Source organism: Falco naumanni, chromosome 1 (genome assembly GCF_017639655.2).
Source record: "Falco naumanni isolate bFalNau1 chromosome 1, bFalNau1.pat, whole genome shotgun sequence".
Lineage (NCBI taxonomy): Eukaryota > Metazoa > Chordata > Aves > Falconiformes > Falconidae > Falco > Falco naumanni.
Window position 1 is genome coordinate 25,142,489 of NC_054054.1, and position 19,512 is coordinate 25,162,000.

The 19,512-nt window shown below is 40.8% G+C and overlaps 1 protein-coding gene across 5 annotated transcripts in view; it reads right to left on the reverse strand.

Moving 5' to 3' along the window:
- Window positions 1-1,841: 1,841 nt before the first annotated feature.
- The window catches only part of ANKRD17 (ankyrin repeat domain 17), a 94,429-nt gene continuing 76,758 nt past the window's right edge, over window positions 1,842-19,512 (reverse strand). For 4 of the 5 annotated variants that reach the window (XM_040586605.1, XM_040586595.1, XM_040586635.1 and 1 more), the window contains 14 exons: window positions 18,831-19,006; window positions 17,823-17,985; window positions 16,952-17,047; window positions 15,454-15,570; window positions 14,461-14,632; window positions 13,196-13,643; window positions 12,638-12,793; window positions 12,259-12,408; window positions 10,092-11,740; window positions 8,061-8,258; window positions 6,771-7,019; window positions 4,691-4,866; window positions 4,192-4,356; window positions 1,842-2,432 (listed from right to left, as the gene is read on the reverse strand). In XM_040586605.1, the coding sequence (XP_040442539.1) occupies window positions 2,373-2,432; window positions 4,192-4,356; window positions 4,691-4,866; window positions 6,771-7,019; window positions 8,061-8,258; window positions 10,092-11,740; window positions 12,259-12,408; window positions 12,638-12,793; window positions 13,196-13,643; window positions 14,461-14,632; window positions 15,454-15,570; window positions 16,952-17,047; window positions 17,823-17,985; window positions 18,831-19,006 (3,975 nt within the window). In that variant the 3' untranslated portion in view covers window positions 1,842-2,372. The remainder of the gene's footprint in view (window positions 2,433-4,191; window positions 4,357-4,690; window positions 4,867-6,770; window positions 7,020-8,060; window positions 8,259-10,091; window positions 11,741-12,258; window positions 12,409-12,637; window positions 12,794-13,195; window positions 13,644-14,460; window positions 14,633-15,453; window positions 15,571-16,951; window positions 17,048-17,822; window positions 17,986-18,830; window positions 19,007-19,512) is intronic. The other variant, XM_040586615.1, reaches the window with a different exon arrangement.

Sequence of the window (19,512 nt, forward strand, 5' to 3'; positions counted from 1 at the left end):
CCTTCAGCCCCAGGGCTCGCACCCGCACACCGCTCCCAGACCTACACCTACTTGCCTTCCTTTAAACGTGCTTTTCTTCTTCTTTTTCTTAAATAAGAATGACCTGCCAGGTCCCACAAGTATATATTCCTTTTTTTTTTCTTTTTTATTGATCGAATAGAAAGCATTACAGTTGAAGTATTAAAAAAAAAATGTATCTGCGAGAGGAAAAAAAAAAATTCCTCACACAAGACTTCCAAATCCCCCAGGATTTCATTTAATCACTGATGCCCCGCAGGTGGCATCCAGCCTATGCAGCCCTAGCCACAGCTCGATTATAGTTCGGGGTTTTTGTTTAAGTCAACAAAACACAGGTAAGAAACCACACACCCTCAGATGCTGCTTTCTGACCCACAGATGTCATGGTTGTAATAAACACAGACGCTACTTCTCAGTAGGATTATCGCAGAATAAGACTGCAAATAATCCTACATAGCACTAAAGGCTCAAGCAAAAATTTTTATTAGAGGGCTAAAGGTCATAGTGAAGATGGAAAGGGCACTATTCCCCAACTCACACTATGGTGCTGAAGTGGAGTTTCAATTGTTTTTTCTTAGTTCTTTAGTCTGGTACCCATTTTGCTACAACCAGTTTTATACAATGCATTTGACATTGACAGCTGGAAAAAGGAGCTTACTTTTATTTAGAGCATCATCTAATAGCCTGTATATGGACATCAATAAGCACAAACTTTCTGGACATCTCAGATATTACAATATTTAAAAGGCAATATGCTTCTTTGGACAAGTGGGTTTGATTTTTTTCTTCTGGCTTTCCAATGAGTACCATAATAAATATAAAATAGCACTTCTTAAATTCCAGCCTTAACAGCAGCCTGTTTAACTCATCTGGGATATTTCTTCCTCGGACTGTATCTCTCAGGAGATTAACTGTTGCCTCCAAGTGACATGGCAAGGAAAAAACAAGCTTTTCTTCAGCCTTCCTGCATGTAGAATAGCCAGCAACAGATGACACTGGCCCCCACTTGTCCCGCACAAAAAAATATATTCAACTTATAGATTTACTACTTTAAACTAGATGTACACAAACAGCACGGGGATCCTGACTGGAGCTGCGTGTCACTGCTGACCGAGCCTGGCCTCACAGGACCCCAAGGCTTCGCCTCCCGCTACTGCTGTTCACTCCGAGCAACTGTAAGCAAAGGTGACAGCTCCTGACCATGACTATAAGGAAATTCTCCCTTGGAACAAACCTTCATGGGGCAGGGACCCAGTTCAGAGTAAGACATTGTCTACTAGAACTTATTCTGAAATAAGCCTTCTTTTGGAGCTGGTTTTCATCAGTGAAGCTCTGCTAAAACTGCAAAAGTCTCATTCCTGAACTAACACACAACAAGGATGCACGTTCTGAAATTACTTTTGTTGATAAAGAAAGGAACCAGAGGAACAGAAGGTTTGGGAGCGCTCATGGAACAGAACAGACCTTGCTGCATGAACCCAACTACAAGAATAATTTTTAATAGATGCTGCAGTGTGATACATTTAACCCTGTTTCCTGGGCAAGTAGGAGAGTTCTCAGTGGAGACAACTCTGAATATGCCAAAAGGCTGTTGTTTTTCTCAGGTGCTTTTTGCTGAAAAGCCTTTGACAGAAGGAAAATGGAAACTCTTTATTATCTGGTTACAACCGATGTATGCCTTCTCAAAAAAAAAAAAAAAAACGACAACACAGATTTGGGAAAAGCCCTCTGATAATGCCCATTGTTTTTTGGTTTGTTTGTTTTTGGTTTTTTTTGTGTTTTTTTTTCTTTTATAATGTACTTAAATTACACAAGTAGAAAAGTTATGCTTATTAATAGTTTAATGTATGAAGGAAACATCCAGATTTCTGAATATGAAGGTACATATCTCACATTAATTTAAGTCTACATAAAGTAGAGCCTCTATACTGACATATTGAAATTTACTTTCTGCTTAGCCATTTGTTATGTAAACAATTGTACATTTATTTGCCATTCTAAAACTTCAGGATCAAGTTTACATAATTTTGCTAAATTTTCTGTGTTTGCTCAGAAGCAGTTTACAGTACTAAAACCAACCAGCCAAAGAACAGCTTCAACAGAAAGTTATGTCAAAAAAAAAAAAAGGAAAGGAAAGGAAAGAGTAAAGGCTAACTAAGTTGAAACGTATGATGGTGGGGAATGGGCGGTCACAATGTTCACAGAAAAAGGTCAGTTAGTAAGTTCTTCTGCAAAAAGCCTACACACTTCAGTCAAGCACATCAGTAGAATGATCTGGGAGCACATAAACTGTTTCTGCCATTTGTGTTTTCCTCTGCAAAAAAGGAATCTCAAGGCTAGCAAGTTGATCCCACTCAGCCAAGCTGGTTCATATGCACACTGTTCATGTGAGGTGTCCAAGTTCCAGTCCACACCTGAAAGAGAAAGTTTCATTTAACATCAAGCTTCAGGGCTGCTCAAAACAGTTCCAAAGCCAAAAATCACTCTGCAGTGCTTACGGTTTTCACTACACCTAAGGCTCAACATCACACCACATTGCAATCTACACTCAAACTACAAAAATGTTCCTTTCACCACCGGTTTTATCCTGCTGCAATTCAGGTAAGAAAAGAAGGAAATGAGGTTTTAATCCTTCTGCATGTACTTTTTCACCATGGCCAAAGGTTCCATCTTCCTCTTCCTACTTCGGGCAAAAAAAGTATTTCCACTCAGCCTGACTGCCTTCCTTCATAGCAATGTCAAGGACAGAAATCAATGCTATTTATGCCCACTAGATCCTCCATCATAGCAACATTGATCTAATACATGTTTTACTGTTCCATGGGAAAAATGTATCCCTTTAGACCCAGTGAAGTAAGTATTCCCTCTGAACATGCCAGGTCTGTTCTCAAGGCAAATTAACAGGATTCTGTTCACATGCAAAATTATTTGCAAGGACAGAAGACCTCCAGCTTTCAGACCAAGAGATTATCTTTCCTCTCTAACCTTAGGAAGTTCTGACAACCAAGAACTTGATTTCTGGCACCTTGAATTATTTTCCCCCAATGCATACTAACACCCTCAGCTCTGGAAAAACCCAAGTATAACAAAGCAAAGCCTTCTTTGGGGGACAACGTTTTCTCACTAAACCAGAGGTCACCTCATAACCGTCATGAGCCACTTCAGAGCAACATGTAAACCATGGCCACACAACAGACTGCCTTCTCTTCTGCACACCTACATGATCTGCCAGAGCTGGGAGCTGCTCTTTGCAGCTTGGATGATGCCCAAGCAAATTAAGTCCAGAAATATCTTTGTTTAGTAGCAGTATAACAGGGTTCACTGAATAATTAAAAATAAAGACAAGATATAATGTAACAGAGCTACTGATGTTCCATTACAGTATCAGTTGCTGGCTGAGTACGAACAGGAGGTTTAGGAGAACATAATCCCTATACCTAAATTATATTTAGCTGACAAGCCTATAACCCAGGCAAGATCAGTGCAGTGGACAGAAGAGCTACTTAATCCCTTCCTATGTGAACTCCTAACACAGTAAAGATGACACACCTTTCAGAGCCCAGCAACAATCCCTTAGACCTAATGCCGTTTTCCCTTTTGGGGAATGGAAAGCTTACATAACAGCAAATAAATGGCTTTTCTCAGAAACACCAATCAATTGTGTTTTCCAAAATGCAGAACTGAAGAGACAAATCATACGATCATTTTGAGTAAAATGCAGTGTAAAACTATCTTTTCTACCCTGACCTGCCTACAAGACATCATCAAAAGAGCTGATCTACAGTAATTAACCCAGTGTCTACTTTGACTAAACAGGCAGCTTCTCCAAGCTCAGCTGGAAGCCAGCTTCCCAGTTCTCAAGCACAACTATGTTCACAGAACACACTAACAGCAGCACACTCCTTTGAAGTACTTTAACTCAGCGATGTCAATTTTTTCTTGGGACAACCTACACTTATTTTTGGAGAGATGACTAACGTTTCAAAGTTGTCAGTAAGCACGTACAGCACTCAGTGCTGCACTGAATAGGCTGGTTTTATCAGCCCTTTAGAGACAAGTACAAAGAAGAAACACTACAGTGTTATTTTCATGTATTCTAACAGCTACTATCTCATCTTCACCACACTTTCTTACATTAAAAGAAAACTGAGAATATAAAAATTGAAAAATTACCGTCTGAGGCCCGTTATTTTCTGTGGAATTTGAAACCATCTTTATCAGCGAGTTCCAAGATGGGTCAGCAGCATGAGGCCCATTAAATATAGGGCCTCCAGTACCATCTGTGATGGGGGCTACAGGAGGAATCATTGCATTCCCATACACAGAAAAAGGCATGCCCTTAGGGGGAGGAAAAAGCAAGAATCAGTACATATTCATAAACACTGCTACTATTGCACTTACAGAAAGACAAAAGGGAACTCATGTTAAAAAAAATTCTGTCTTAAAGCTGTAATGAAATGCCCGAATTTATGAAAAACCTTTCTATGAATACTTATTACATCACAGACAAGTTATTTTTTATTAACTAGCCCTCACGTATTGCAGAGGCATAGATTTAGCATTTTAGCTTACGCATGCTCAACCACACTGTGAATGATATCTCTTGTGTTTTTCATCTGCCTCACGCACTGACAGGTAAATCAAGTGGTACCGTGCATATCAAGATCATTACCCCAACTTTTGGGAAGTCCATGTATCCTGCAGGAACGGGCTGATGGAATGTACCGGAAGGCGTTACAATTCCCGTGCTATCTCTCTCCATGGCTTGGTGTGAGAACACCCCTGGATCAGACATTGGCCGGTGAATCATGTGGCTCCCCATTCCGCTGTGACACCAGTCCACTTTATCTAACACACAGAAGACACGCCAACAGCATTGTATGTGACACTTGCGAATCATCCATTTTCCAGCCTAAACATCTGCACACATTTATGTCTGTGACATACACTCAGCTTGCAGTTCCTGCACATCTACCTGCATTAAAACTTAGCTGCATGTGGGGCAGAGAGCAACACAAACGGCACCTGCGTGCTCCATGGCAGGAGCCCCGAGCCAGTGCAAGGAGTTTTCAACAGTTATATGCAAGCACAGTGTCACCTCTGTGACATTCCTTCATTTGAGAGGCAAAGCTGCCATTTCTGCTTTTTCTCCAAAAACCTAAATTCTGTGCACATTTGATGCTGTCAAAAGGGTATGTACACTATGAAGACTATTTGTATTTGGTCCACTTCATTACCATTCTTTCATGAATTATGTAATGAACTAAGAGACAGAGAAGTACTTTTGAAAAGCAAAACCAGAAAACGACCACCTGGATATGTGTGCTCATGTTCTAAATACATGAATTTATCAGAGGCAGTTTGGTATTACTACAGTTCCAACCTCAGGCATCCAGAAAGCCAATTTTTCAAAGTAAAACATACAGAAACTATATTTGAAGGGGTGGAAAAGGAATACAGAAACATTTCTAAAGCATCCTAATACTCAACAAGAGAAGAGCCAATCCCATTCTGGACTGAACATCTAAATGCTGGAGTAACTGAATAAGCAGAAGGCAAGCAGCATTGCAGAACCACAGGCATAGAGTGCAGTTTTTACACCTATGCAATGAAAGTAAACATACTCAATTTCTAAGGCCTTAATGATGAATAGCATCTCACTACACAGATGGGGAAAAGACCACTAGTGAAGTAAAAAAAACCAAACCAACAAACACCACCACACACACAAAAAACCCCAAACCAACACACACACATTTGGATACATCCTATCTATTTTGTATTTGGGGGGAAAAAGCCCCAGGGCAGCACACTCATCACATGCAAAGCATATACACAGTTAGTCCCTTAAGCTGTTCGGACTCCTCAGTCAAGCCGTGGAACAGCTTATTCAGAGGCTAAGAAGTTTCCATCCCTGAGGTTTCAAGATCAGATTGGATAAAGCCCTGAGCAACCCAGTCGAACCACAAAGCAAATTCTTTTTTGTCTAGAGGTCCCATCCACCACGGCCTCATGATTCTCTCCCCCTCATTCGAAGCAAAATAAATCCCCAAACAAACATGAAATCCCACAAAAACAATTTGAAAAAAATCACCACTTTCCTATAAACTGCATCCAAGACTCTTGAAGTGTTTGCTGAGAAAAAATGTCCCATCAGTAACTTACGTTTTTGAAGGAATTCTGAAATATTGAATACTATGGGAGTATAGGAGAGCCAAGAGACTTGCATTAGTAAAATGAGAATGGTATGACTGGAAAGAACAAAAAACCCCACATATGGGCTACTACTGATTCATTAAAAAATCAATTGCACAATCCTCAGCAGAAAAAGCTCCACCTTGGCTACAAATTAAATATTAACTCCTGTTGTACAAAATAATCTATCAACAGAAATAAAATATACAGTTATCTCAAGACATCTTTATTTCCCCTCTTCTTAAATCCAATGATCCTCACATAGCGCAATACTGTAAACCTTGTGATTTTATTTTCCCTGTTATTTCTTGCTTTGAGTAATAAGCCTTCACAGCCAGGGTGCTTCAGAAGCCCTGAGGTTTCCTGAGACCTTGGCTAAGACACAAGGAACCTGACAGGAGGGCCAACAGAGGTCCCTGCTGCAACTCCTTCAGAAAGAGCACTCCTAACATTTTGCGGCACTCACTTCTGCATCATCCTTCAGCTCCCAAGGCAAGTTAAGAAAACACAGTACTGTGGTCATTGCAAGCGCAGGGGCATCTGTTGACACTACGTACCTTGATTGCCACCTATGCCTTCGAAGGACCAGATCCCACTATGTCCCACTGGAGCAGCTAAGTTGCTTCCAATAACAGATGGAGTAGACGTTCCAGTTTGTCTAATACGTGCAGACCGTTCAGTTCCAATCGGAACAGGAACTTTTCTGTCCTGAGAAACATTACTGGGTTTTTCTGATCCCAAGGACACTGCTGAAGGAGTGGGAGATGGTGCTCTTACTCCCGAAGACACCGACTGAGCAGGAGATTCTGCAAGAGGAGCAATGACAACACTTAGTAATGGCATCCACATCCTCTCAGGTCACCACAAACCTATCCTTTAATGTCAAGCCATACATCAAGCAAGTGGGAACAGGTAGTTTGTTAATGGCAGACTCATACAGCAAACACTTCAAGATAATTGTAACAGTTTTGCATTCACACATTCACTATTGATTTAGTTTAAGTAAAATTATTATCATGCCCTGTCAGTTACTGAACATGCACCCCAACCAATGACAACACATGACTCAAAATCTGAGCTAAGCATTACTGTGTATCAGCAATAGGGGGTTTGAAGATTATATCCAACAGCATAGCTGAAATAAACCCACACTGTTGGGCTGGTTTGGGTTTGTTTCTTCTTGGTTTATTTTTGTTGTGGGTTTTTTGTGTCGGTTTTTTTTTTTTGGTTTTGTTGGGTTTTTTTAATTCTGATTTGTTCTCTGTAGCGTTTTTGCCAATAAAACAGACTAACACGTTCCCTGAATAAGCCAGCACTCAAGTTTGTTTTCTGTTCCAAAAAACCTCCGCTGCACAGCCAAAACTGCAGGGGCCAAATGTGGAGGAAGGTACCAGAACTTGCCCTAAGTATTTTCTCCTGGAATGTGCTCCACATTGTAAGAACATGACAAAAAATAAGCAATCACCACCATCGAGCTAGCTTTAATAAAATACCATTACAAAGTTTTAACAACTCACACTTGGAATATTACCTTCAAACAAAAAAACCAACCTCCTCTTTCCAAAATGACTGAAAAGATGTCAGATATGGTAACAGGCCAAAGTTAACTGCAGCAAGAATAAGGAACTCCTCAATAGCATGACCTTAGCTGCTAAAAAGCCACACTAGAGATCACAACTTGCACAAGGAAATTTTATCTCAAAATCTGGACTGCATAAAGGTATAAAACATACCTAAAAATGATAAAATGAACAAAACTAGGCAAGCCTACCTAAAAGAGGCAGTGCATAAGGCCACTTCATTTGTACACTAGCTTCTCAACTACTTTCCCACTGACTAGAACTCACCATTTGATGCTGATGAACATGGAGGCAATAAACTAAGTGGGGAAAAATGCTGTCTGTTAAAATTAGCAGCTGCAGGTGCTCCGCCAAGAGGTGTCCCAGGTGCGTATATCTGACCTCCCGAAAGGTTTGAGGCAAAATTACCCAGGTGTGTAGAAGAAGGTGTTACAGAAGCATAGGGTGAATCCATACTGACAATACCTATGAGAGAAATTGGCATAAGTGACTCCCACTACTCCAAGATCTCCATGAAGAGGTTGCCCATATCATGGAAATAAAGAAGGAAAACTTTTATCCCATCAGTTGTTGGGGGGAATTTGTAACTATTTTCCAAAGAGAACTGCAAGTCTTATGCTTCATACTCTCTGCAAGTCTTGACAGCACGTGGCAGTTCTGCTATACATATAAATAATGATTCTCATGTTATCATGCAGGTACCTTGAATGCAAATAATTAAAGGAATGTAATACACATTCTGATATAACTGTACATCAGAAAAGTAACGGAGCATTTTATTAACCTGTCAATTAAATGTTTTAGATTTAGAAAGTATGGTCTTGTACCAAGAATGGTGGAAATAACAGTAAAGATTTGAAGAGTTTCTTGCTGTTTTTTTATTTGACAGAACGATATCTATATACACCATGATCACAACGCTGAGGTGGTTTTTCCCCCAATCCAGGGATACATTTTAACTTGCTTAAGAAAATGTTAATTTTTAAGACCAAATCGCACCAATTAGACAAGAACTACGACCCCCTCAATATTCTCCTCAATGAAGAAAGGGAAAAATAAAATCTTAGGATTTAAAGTTTCAAGAAGTATTACGGAAGCCTGTTACCACCCAATTGCTGTGGCACTTGCTTTACAAGTAGGAGAAAGTTGCGAGTGACAAAAGATTTGAATTTGTAGTTTTAGTTAGGAAAAATCCCTTCACTGGTGACAGGCAGAAGAGTAAAGAAGTAACAGCACCTGCTTCCTCTGCATCATCTGTTACCAAGATCCAAGCTCTTATTTTTTTGCCAAATTCTTCAGGCTCTCAGGGGCTACTTTCCTGCAAACTAACGTAATACTTGCAAATTCCATAGACTCTGCCAATCTAAGTGATTGTGCCTGCAGCCTTCCAAAAGGAAAATTGCTGAAGTAACAGTAGGACTGCAGTTAGAGCACTGCTTTTACTCAGGAACCGACTGGCATACTCATGTGATACACAGTGTACGCATGTGCCGAAGTCAAAATGCTAAGTAGTATATTAAGCTGACAAAACTCACAGAGCACGCCTCAAAAGCTACTCAACACCATGGTATTTAGAAAACATGAAAAATCTAGCTGTTATATGTCTCTATTCATAAACCAAACTACATAAAAAACTTGCAGGTCCTACTATAACTGGCACAGATGGTACAAACTGAGTGTGTACTTTTTGGAAGCTACAGAACAAGTTCTGTGACAAACCCTTGGCCTCTGTTTGTGCAGAAGGCTAAACATCTCACTAAAAAAATTCAAGAAGCCAATGAAATTAAGTTTTTTTGATCAAATTTAGCAGTTAAGAGAACACACCTCTTATTACAAGTTCACATCAAAACACAATCTTTTTTTATCCTCCTAACACTTTGAAGATGCTGCATACCTTTCTGCAGCCTCAGGACAAGAAGCAAGTTAACGCAAACTAGAAGAGTTATTAGCTGGTAGTACAAAAGGGAGGTGGAAACAATACTGAAGCATTTTATTATTTTGGCTATTGTAGGAAAGTAGATTGGAATGGCAAAAAGAACGCCTCAGCTTGGCTGTTATCAGGTTCATTGGCTGCAAAATAATTATTAGATTTGGCAGGTGGCACTTAAAAGGAAGATGAACTCAACTCTGCTTACAGAAACAAACTACCTTACAGCACCCTTTTGGTGCAGAGCAGAGTGATTTCCTAGAAACTACCACAAAAGCTGGGGCATGGAGAGTATTATGCATTCAAATATAAAAATCATGCAGCAGTTACCATTTAAGTATATTAAGGTGTGAATAAAAACACAGGCTTACCTGAGGGACTTGGAGCTGGCCTCTGTAACGGTGGCCTAAAACCTGGGGCTTTGGAAGTATCTGACTGATGTAAAGGATCTGAATTTGGCAAAAATGAAGACTTTCCTGACAGCATAGACTCCGGTGTTGTCTGAGATGAAACAACGGAACCACCCCAGAAGGCATGAGCAGATGTAGGACTGTTTTCAAACAACGTACTAAAGGGCCCAAATGGTAAAGTAGCACTGAAATTGTTACCCATCGACTTGTTTGCTGGATGGGCTGAATTCTGAGAAGCACTTTGTGTACTTAAGGTAGAAGGAAGCTGCACTGAAGAAGGAACGCTGTGGGGCCTTTTGATGTGATTAATATTGAGGACCGCGACAGAAGAATTTTGCACAGCAGCTGAATTCTTATGGACGCTACCAGTTCCATGGACAGGCGGTCTGATGGCCGGGGTTTCCATCTTAGCTGCAGGCTGAGAAGACCCCATTGAGGTCTGAGACATGGGGTAGGTCATCGGGGCATTTGTTGGACCTGCCACAGGAGCAGATGAGCTTGTCGCTGCTAAATTTGGAGGCACAACCATTCGAGGATCTGGTGCAGGAACCTGAGGTTGCTGAAGAGGGGGTCTTGCCTCTTGCAGAGGAGCTCCTGGAGGCTGCTGATGAGCAGGGTGCACAGATGAGCTGCCGGTACCAGAACTGGGCTGCCTACTGCTGGTTGAGCTGCTCGTTTCCACTGCTGGCGGACTACCCACTTCTGGATCAGACGAAGGTGCACCTTTATTCGGAGAGGTCGCTGCGCAGTCAGAAGGACTGCTTCTGGAAACCCCTGCTGGCTGTGCAGGAGGAGAAGGAGATGAGGGAGAAGATGCGGGGTAGTGTTCTTTGGCAGTAGGAATTGGATACGTGGCATTCGTAGGTGCTGTGCTCGTGTTACTCGCTGTGGTCGTCACTGTGGTCGTTGTTGCGTTTGATGTCTTCACAACCGTGACGAAAAGCTGTCTTCTGACAGAAGGTGAACTTGGACTGCCATTTGCAGAAGAACCAGGCACAGTAGAAGCCACTGAACTTGTTGTAGCTGTTGGACTAGTTGTCAAAGTACTTGCTGAATTCACCTGAGAACCGCTGCTGTTCTGACTGTTATGGCGAGGCACCATGTGAGGTTTCGGCGAGTTGGTAGCTCTTGCAGGGCTCAACGGCCTAACAGGGAACGGACCCCATGTGGACTGAGCTGGTGGGAAAGTACCTCCAAAATGTGTCATGGGCAACCGAGGTGGACGGATTTGCTGGAAAGTCTGAGCAGCGAGTAAAGCGTGTGCAAACTGTGGAGGAGGATATGCTAATGGAAGAGAAACTTGGAAACCAGGCCGCACGTTATTCACTGGGTTCTTAATGGTTTTGTGAGTGGATGCTGAAGAAATTGCAGGCACAGTGAGCGCGGAGGCAGTCTGAGATGTTGACGAAGCAGCTACAGTGGTCACTTTGATGCCCACGAGAGAACTGTTAGCAGCTGTAGTGGCGGCAGGTGTCGAAGACCCTATTTTGGAGTTTGCAGCCGAACTTTTCAAACGATTCTTTGGAATGAGTTCATCAATTTCTTTATCCGGATCCTTAATCAGAGCATTGATCAACTGTGTGGCCTGTCTTGTTGATTCCGTGCCACCCCTATAAAAAGGAAAAGGAAGGGAAAAGGGAAAGTGCATCTAAAGCATCTGCATACATTATAGTGAAGTACCTCCAACACATGACCCGGCCAGTCTTCTGTCATGTTAACACAGATAGAAAAATAACTCTCTACCTGAAGACCGAGCTTGGCATGTTACTGCTGCTGACTATTTAAGCAGTTCCAGTTAAGAACTTGTAACTCCCCAAAACCCCAAATGGTTAAAACTTCTACTTCTCTAAATATGCCTACAGATTTAGCCATGTCTAAACACAGAATCCTAATGCTTATGCTCCACCTTGTCTCATAAGTCTTCTTTTGTACAAACACAATGGTACCAACTGGCAGCTATTCTCTGCTTTCCCACCCCATTAGTCTCCTCTGCTTCAAAGAGCCGACTGCCTCAAAGCTATCTTTCAAGGGACAACAAGGTCAAGCCTGTTGGGTTTTTCTACACAAGGTAAGTGTTCTACAATGAAAAAAATCCCACAGGAATGACCAAATCAAGCAGCCTGCTTACCTTATCGTTATTATTCTATCTCCAGTTTTGTCCTTTTGTTTGTCAATGTCTATGTGTGCTCCTGTGCACTCACGTATCGCATTGATGTTACATCCTCCTCTACCAATAACTCTGGAAATCACAGTCGATGGAACAGAAACCTTCTTGGATCTATACAAAAAAGAAACATTAACTGAAAGTGCTTCCATAGCATGAAGCAGCAGGCAGGCTGGTTAAAACAGTGTTAAAATTTGTAATTCAGCCTATGTAGCAGAGATAATCATGCAATCTACCAGGTCCACTTAGAAGGTCATTCAGTAACCCCAGAGAGTGCTACACTACATAAATCATTCTGAAAAAGGACATCAACAAGGGGGAGTTAGGTGAATGTTTTCCTTACCTTCTCACAACTTCCTTCCATCCTTCCTCCCTTTTCTGACCACGTTTAGGACTAGCAATGGTTAGCTTTCCATTTGGAGACGAAAGGGGAGAAGGACCCGATTTTGTGCAAGTAGACAAGGAATTACTCGTCACTTCACTAATAACTTCAGACAACCTTTAAAAGAAAGAAAATGCTATCGTTATCCAGACAAAAGAAGGATGACTTGCATTTTGCCTGTTCTCCAGCCCCCTCCAACCGTTTTTCTCTTTTAGCATAAGTAGTACTATGTTACTAAGTAGTAGCTTGAATTGAGATGCTTACATCTCAAAATACTCCAACAATTCCCCAATTCCACATCCACAATGATGTTTCTTCCTTCAGAACCTCCTACTAAGTTCAAGTTCATGCTGCAATAATGTTATAATGTTGATACTCCTTATACATGCTAGACCATGTACACTGCCTCATCCACTTCCTAACTGATTTAAGAATGCAGGTCTATACAGGCATGGGTGCAGCACTCAATTGGAGGGCAACCACCACCTTAAGATGACATGTGTGGCCACAGCAACTTACTTGATGGATGATTTGCCAGCAACTGCTTTCCTCTCATCCTTTGGACAAGTGACAAGAACTGATGGTTGCTTTTTGTTGCTTTGTGTGTTAGTAACAGCTGTGGAAGAATGATTGTCACTTTTGTGGCTGCTGTTGCTATTGCTGCTTTCATCGCTACAGCTGGAAATCCTCATATTGTCACTATCACCACTTTCACTAGTACTGCTGCTCTTCGATTCACCATTCACTTTTTCTGGTTGGCTATAGGAAATTGGGAGTTGATCATCAAATATGATCTGAACATTATCTGTGGTTACTTTGTTTTTCCTGTTTTTTCTTTTGGAGCTTGTTGTGGTGATGGTATTATTTCTCTTCCCATGGGAACCTGCTAATGTTGTCCAAGTTGCAGATATACCTATGGTGGTTGTAGTGGTAGCACTAGGAGGCTCCATTGGGACCTCTGGATCATCTGATGGAAGAGTAAAAAAACAGTACCAATTTAGCTGGCTTGAAGAAGCTTGTGTGGTTTTGTTTTCCAAGTCACACCAGTCCTATCAAATGACCCATGAGTAACTTTACAGGACTCCAAGAAACATGCAGAACCACTAACTATGTGGGCCTCTGTAAAACTACTCTGTGTGTCACACCATAGTGCCTTTTCCCTTATTTATTCTAACTCATATAGAATTTCATTCTTTTCTTGGAACAAATGCAGTAGCAATTTAACAAATGTGAAATTGAATTCAGGCACGTGAAAATAGACACAAGCAATTAGGGGCCATAAACAAGCATATGAGACAACAGGAAAAAATTGTCATGTCTTCCTTTTCTTTCAGCATAACAGAGTGAGGGAACAATCAGTGAAAACCATTTCTCAGTACACCACACAACTCATTACCACAAGATACAGAAGAGCCAGGTTTTGATCACTAAGAAGAGAATGATGCATATTTGGAATTTCTGTATTGCCAGGTTTTTTTCAGCTAATTGTCATTGCAATTCTGTCTGTAAGCTAACAAAAAGTAACTGACCTGTTTTTAACTTTTGGGACCTGGAATGAAAAAAAGAAAGCCAACACCATCCCCATGGTAATGTTAACCCCTAACTCTCACCGAAGCCATCATGCTAATCTACCAGCTTAATGGAAAAGGTGAACAAAAGGAAAGCTCAGAAGGTCATAAGCAAACTCGATTACAATTTTTGACAGGAAAAGCAAGTATTTAAGACTGGGAGTAAAAGGAAGGTAGTAGTGTTTCAAAAATAGTAAGGCAAATAATTTAAATCACCTTCAGCTTTCAGCTTCTCTTTCTCCTGAGCTGCCTGAAGTTCAAAATTCTCTTTATTTTTTGCTTCTATTTCTTCTAGTTTTCGTCTCTGTTCTTCTTTTTTCTTCCGTCTTTTCTCCTTTCTTTTCTCTCTTTTGGCAGCCAAAGCCAGTCTCCTGCTTTCTTCCCTTAACTACAAGTCAAGCAAATGGAACAATATTAAAATATGTCTCATGCATTTCAACAAATGTAAATGTTTTCTATTTCCTAGGAAGCTGAACTGGCATTTCAGACTAACACACATTTACAAAGCAGTAGCTGAATTCTCTATGATCCGTATTTTTATGTATTTACTTCTTCCAAACAGATTGCTCACTCATGTTAACAGAAGGTTAGTGTAGAAACAGAGGACAGACACCACAAACTTAAGTCAGTTTTCCAAGACGCATTTTCAAGGATTCTTTGTTTAACCTTGGGTGTTGTTTAGGCTGTACTGGTGACACACACATCTCCCTTTTCACAGATCAGAACACGAAATCGTTTCAGCTAGCCTGAATATAAAGCGTGCGCTCATTTGACACTATACTTCAATTTTTCCATTAGATTTCTACTACTGTACGATGGTTTCTAGTACATTATTAGTATTTAATTTTATTTTTTTACTATTTAAGATAAAATCAGGGTTTGGACCCAAAATCCTCACCAGTGTGACTATAACATGACCATTTATCATGCGCTTGACAAAAATTATACTCAGAAATTCTTCTTTTGGTACAATACTATCCAAGATCAAAGAGTCACATCGGAGTTTCTTGATCCAATTTCTCTGAATAAGAGCGAAAGTAATGTTCAAAGATTACCTGAACAAGGTGCTCAGCTGCAGACACTCCAATTATGGTATTTACATATACTCCTATACTTTAATACCTGCATTCACTGATCTTATGATCTTGAAGGAACATGAAATCAGGAGTTTTATCAATAAATAAGCAGAGCTCCACACTCTTAACTTGCCTTCTCCAAGTCCAGCTCCTCTAGAAGAATGCTTGCATTTTTGTTGGCTTCAGCAGCCTGTCTATCTTTGGCTTGAACAATGGATTCCATGCACAGGTGGCACTTCTTCAGCATCTCCTAAAATGAAAGTTCATCAACCCTCTATTTGAAACAGTAACACTGCATGTGTCTGAATGTATGATCTCAAGCTTACACTTGTAATTAAGTAACTGTTCAATTACTTGCACAGGAGGGTTTTTTTAAGGGAGAGCTTTAAATTCCCTCCAGTAAGCTCCTCTTCATGCCCAACCTTGCAGGCATACTCCAGTCACAGGTGTGTGACTTGCAATCAATAACCTACATTTCAACATGCTATAAACAGTACAAGGCAGTTTATAAACTATGCCCATTATAAAGATGAAAAAAAATGAAATAAAAGGCCAGAGGTCCTCAAACTTTTTAAACAGGGGGCCGGCGCACGGATGAAGTGGCAGGAAGTCATCTGTGGCTGCTTGGTTTCCCCCCAACGGGGTGGGGGGGTCTGTAAATACTGGGGGCCAGATTGAGGACCCTGGGGGGCCATATCCTGCCCGTGGGCCGTAGTTTGAGGGCCCCTGTAAAAGGCTAAGGATCAGAAAGGTGAAGCAACTGCAGAAATACAAATACATCATAAAGCAAGGCTGCTTTTTTTTCAAGACACCTGAGAAACAACTTGAGTATTACAGTACTACTCACAAACCAACACTGGCTGCATAGCAGTGAAAATGTTTAAATGCATAGGGTGTCTAGCATCACAGAAGCGGACAGTGGTCACAAACACTGGCAATAAAACACGTACCAACTTAAACATTAGCAGCTCCTCAGCCTCAACACGCTCATCACAAACTGACACCCAGAAAGAAGACAACTCAATTGCAGCAGTGCAGTACATCAGTGAAAAGACAGAAGCATTACAACCTTATTTCTGGACTGGCTGCTATTCTCGTTTCTCTTACTACGAAGGAGTTTTTGCCCTGTTCACCTGGACTGAAGATGAAGGCCAGCAGTCCACTTAATAAACTCTAAGAAACCACTGTCCATTACATTTTCTGTCTTCTTTCTAGTAAAAACTTTTTCTACAAGATCATGAAGCTTCATACTCAAGGTCACACGTTTTTAGTCCAAGCTCAGTCTGTTACCTCCACCTCACTGCAAAAGCCAGCATAAATTCAGTACAAACTTGCTCAACAGGGAGGAATGCAGAGCAGAATGAGGAAATGACTGGAAAAACACTTGAAAAATAAGCATGGAGAACAAACAACACCATCTTTACTACTACTCTGACAGTACAGTACTAAGGCACACAAAGTTACCATGGCTATGTGTTCCATTTTCCGCAACTTTTTCTCAAAAATTCCAATGGAACTCATTATTTGGCTGATTTCTGGTACACCAGGAAGCTGAAGACCATAACCTCGACTCTAAAGCCAAGACAGACACAGCACTATTCCTTCTCAAATATTTTGTCTTACAATCTTACCTTATCAGTAATTGTTGCTATGTATCTCATGCATTCCGAGTCTGATGGAAACTGATTTACTTCTTTCACTAGATAGCGCACCACTTTTACATGACCCTGAAAAAGACATTTCAAGGACTAAATTTTATATCAGGCCAGATGCTTCTCGTTTGCTAATAAACACTTTAGTACAAGGACTCATTGCGAAATATTTATTTTCAACTCCTTCAAATGACAGTCTCAACACTTTTTTTTTTTTAAAAAAGAAATCTTTATCACCTCCTAGACTAGTGAGGCATGTTTCTTCACATTTATGCCTAACAATTACAGTACCTGTTGTCAGGCTGCCCTTACTCCAGCTGTACTTTCACGAACTTCTGTCTCTTATTTTGGTAGTTTTCAAATGCCCAGTTCTGGCAACTTCACAGTTGCAGGCTCCAGCAGTCACTTGCAATTTTTCAAGTACTGCAGTACTTGGAACTATCCTCCCTTGCTAACAACAATTACCTCTAGAGTCAAATTGGGTTAACCTCACTTCCCCACCCCCCCCCCTTGCAAAACTGCTCATCCCCTCTTGCTTAAGAAACCAACTCAAATCCCGCCCCCGTTCTATCACATATTCCCTCCATCTCTGCACATATACACTGCAATTTTCACCTCCCAACAGACCCATGAGAACCAGCCGCAGTAAAGTGCCTATAAAGCAAATTTCTACGAGACTTTTAACACAGATATACAGGTGACACACGTACCTATTTTTGAAGATTCAATGCTATGTATTAAAATTAGTTGACATTTTTAAATATGTCATTTCTGTCAGCTATGTTCTACGGCTGTGTAGGGATGATCAAGACATTACTAGCTAAGAACAAAGCTGAACTTCATATTCTACCTTTCGAAAGGCTGCCATAAGAGGAGTTATTTTCCTGTTATCAGCAGCATCCACATCAGCTCCAGCTTGCACTAACAGTTGGACAACATCTAGATGCCCTCCATTTGCTGCCAGCCATAGTGGAGTATTCCCCTTCTTGTTACGCACATCAATGTGAGCTCCTCTACAAAAACAAACACGTTCAATCAAAACTCTGGATCACACATTTTCATTTCATGTAGCAACTGCACTGGCAAACTGGACAAGCAACAACAACAGAGTAAAGTTCAATACTAATTTTTACATCAAACATAGGCATTCTCAGAGTGCTTTGGCTTCCAAAATTATGCTTTTGTTTCTTTTGATGCTGTCGAGATCCTCAACACAGCCTAAAAACATTTTTAATACTTTAAGTCATGCTGTTTGTCAGCTGTTTCTGAAGTTTCTCTACTTCATTAGCTGCCATCCATCAGTACACTGTATTCTTCATTAGCTTACTCGGAACAACTTACAACATTTCAAGTGCAATCCAACAAGCAGAACAACCACTTGGAAAACTACATAGCCAAAATTGACTCTCTTTTTTATTATACTTGAATTATACTTGAATATGCATCAAGATCAATCTAAAAAAAAGAAATCATTAAGATGTATGTTTCCTGAACATCTGCTGTTGTTTAAGGACTTAACACTACCATCTAAAAGGCTGTGTGTCATGAACATAAGTGGCATATATGTAAACTTTACAAAAAACAGTTTATTTCTAACATTCATGATTCAGTGAGACAGGAAAAACTGAATTAATCCTTTTGGGCAAAAGCAAGCTCTCTGACACCAAAAAGAAAACTTTGTTTCATCACTGTTGATAAATAAAAATACATAGTGATGGTCAACAGACACAGAACCTTTCCCATTTCCTACCCTGTCTTGTATATTGGGGAACATTATTGTACATTGGGAAAGGTTAGTTTAAGTAAGGCTGTAATGCAAGATGTTTTCCTTCAAGCAGCACACTTGCAGATACAGTACCTGCTAATGAGAAGTTCACAGAATTTGTAGTGCCCTTTGTCTGCTGCAATGGTTAAAGCTGTATCTCTTGAGGAAGGTACTGGAGGAGCATTTACATCTGCACCTTTGTCCAGCAGAACTCTGCCCACTTCTGCATACCCACCAGAAGCTGCTTCCATTAATGGTGTGAGACCAGTCTACAACAAGCAAGCAGGGGGAAAAAAGCAAATTATTTTGGGGTGGGGTTTACTTGAGAGTCAGGATTTATTTCAGATTCCAGCAACATATTTCTAGTTCTGGTGCATGAACTCCAACTTCTGGTGTACAAACTCCAACTGCTACCTGGCCAATTTTATAACAGCTCAGCAACTTTCTGGAAGGTGAGCTCATCTTCAGCTGGCTCAAGAAGGGCTTTCAGCTGAGAACCACAGTGCATGGTAACCCCCCACTGCTGTGCAGTGCTAAGAGGAATTCACAGTCCACTGCGGTCAGTTGCTGAAAACTAAATCCAACCAACCTTGAACTTACGAGTACCATTACCATTAAGTCCCATAAAGTGCCCATGGTATTATAGAGATGATGTAAATCACATGTCCTGCCTTCATTACCGGATCGTACAGACAGCACCTGGCTAGGTCAAGGGGACACATAACTTCAGCAAGAAGAATACCTAGCAGCAATGAGGACTGTGCAGGTCCTTTAG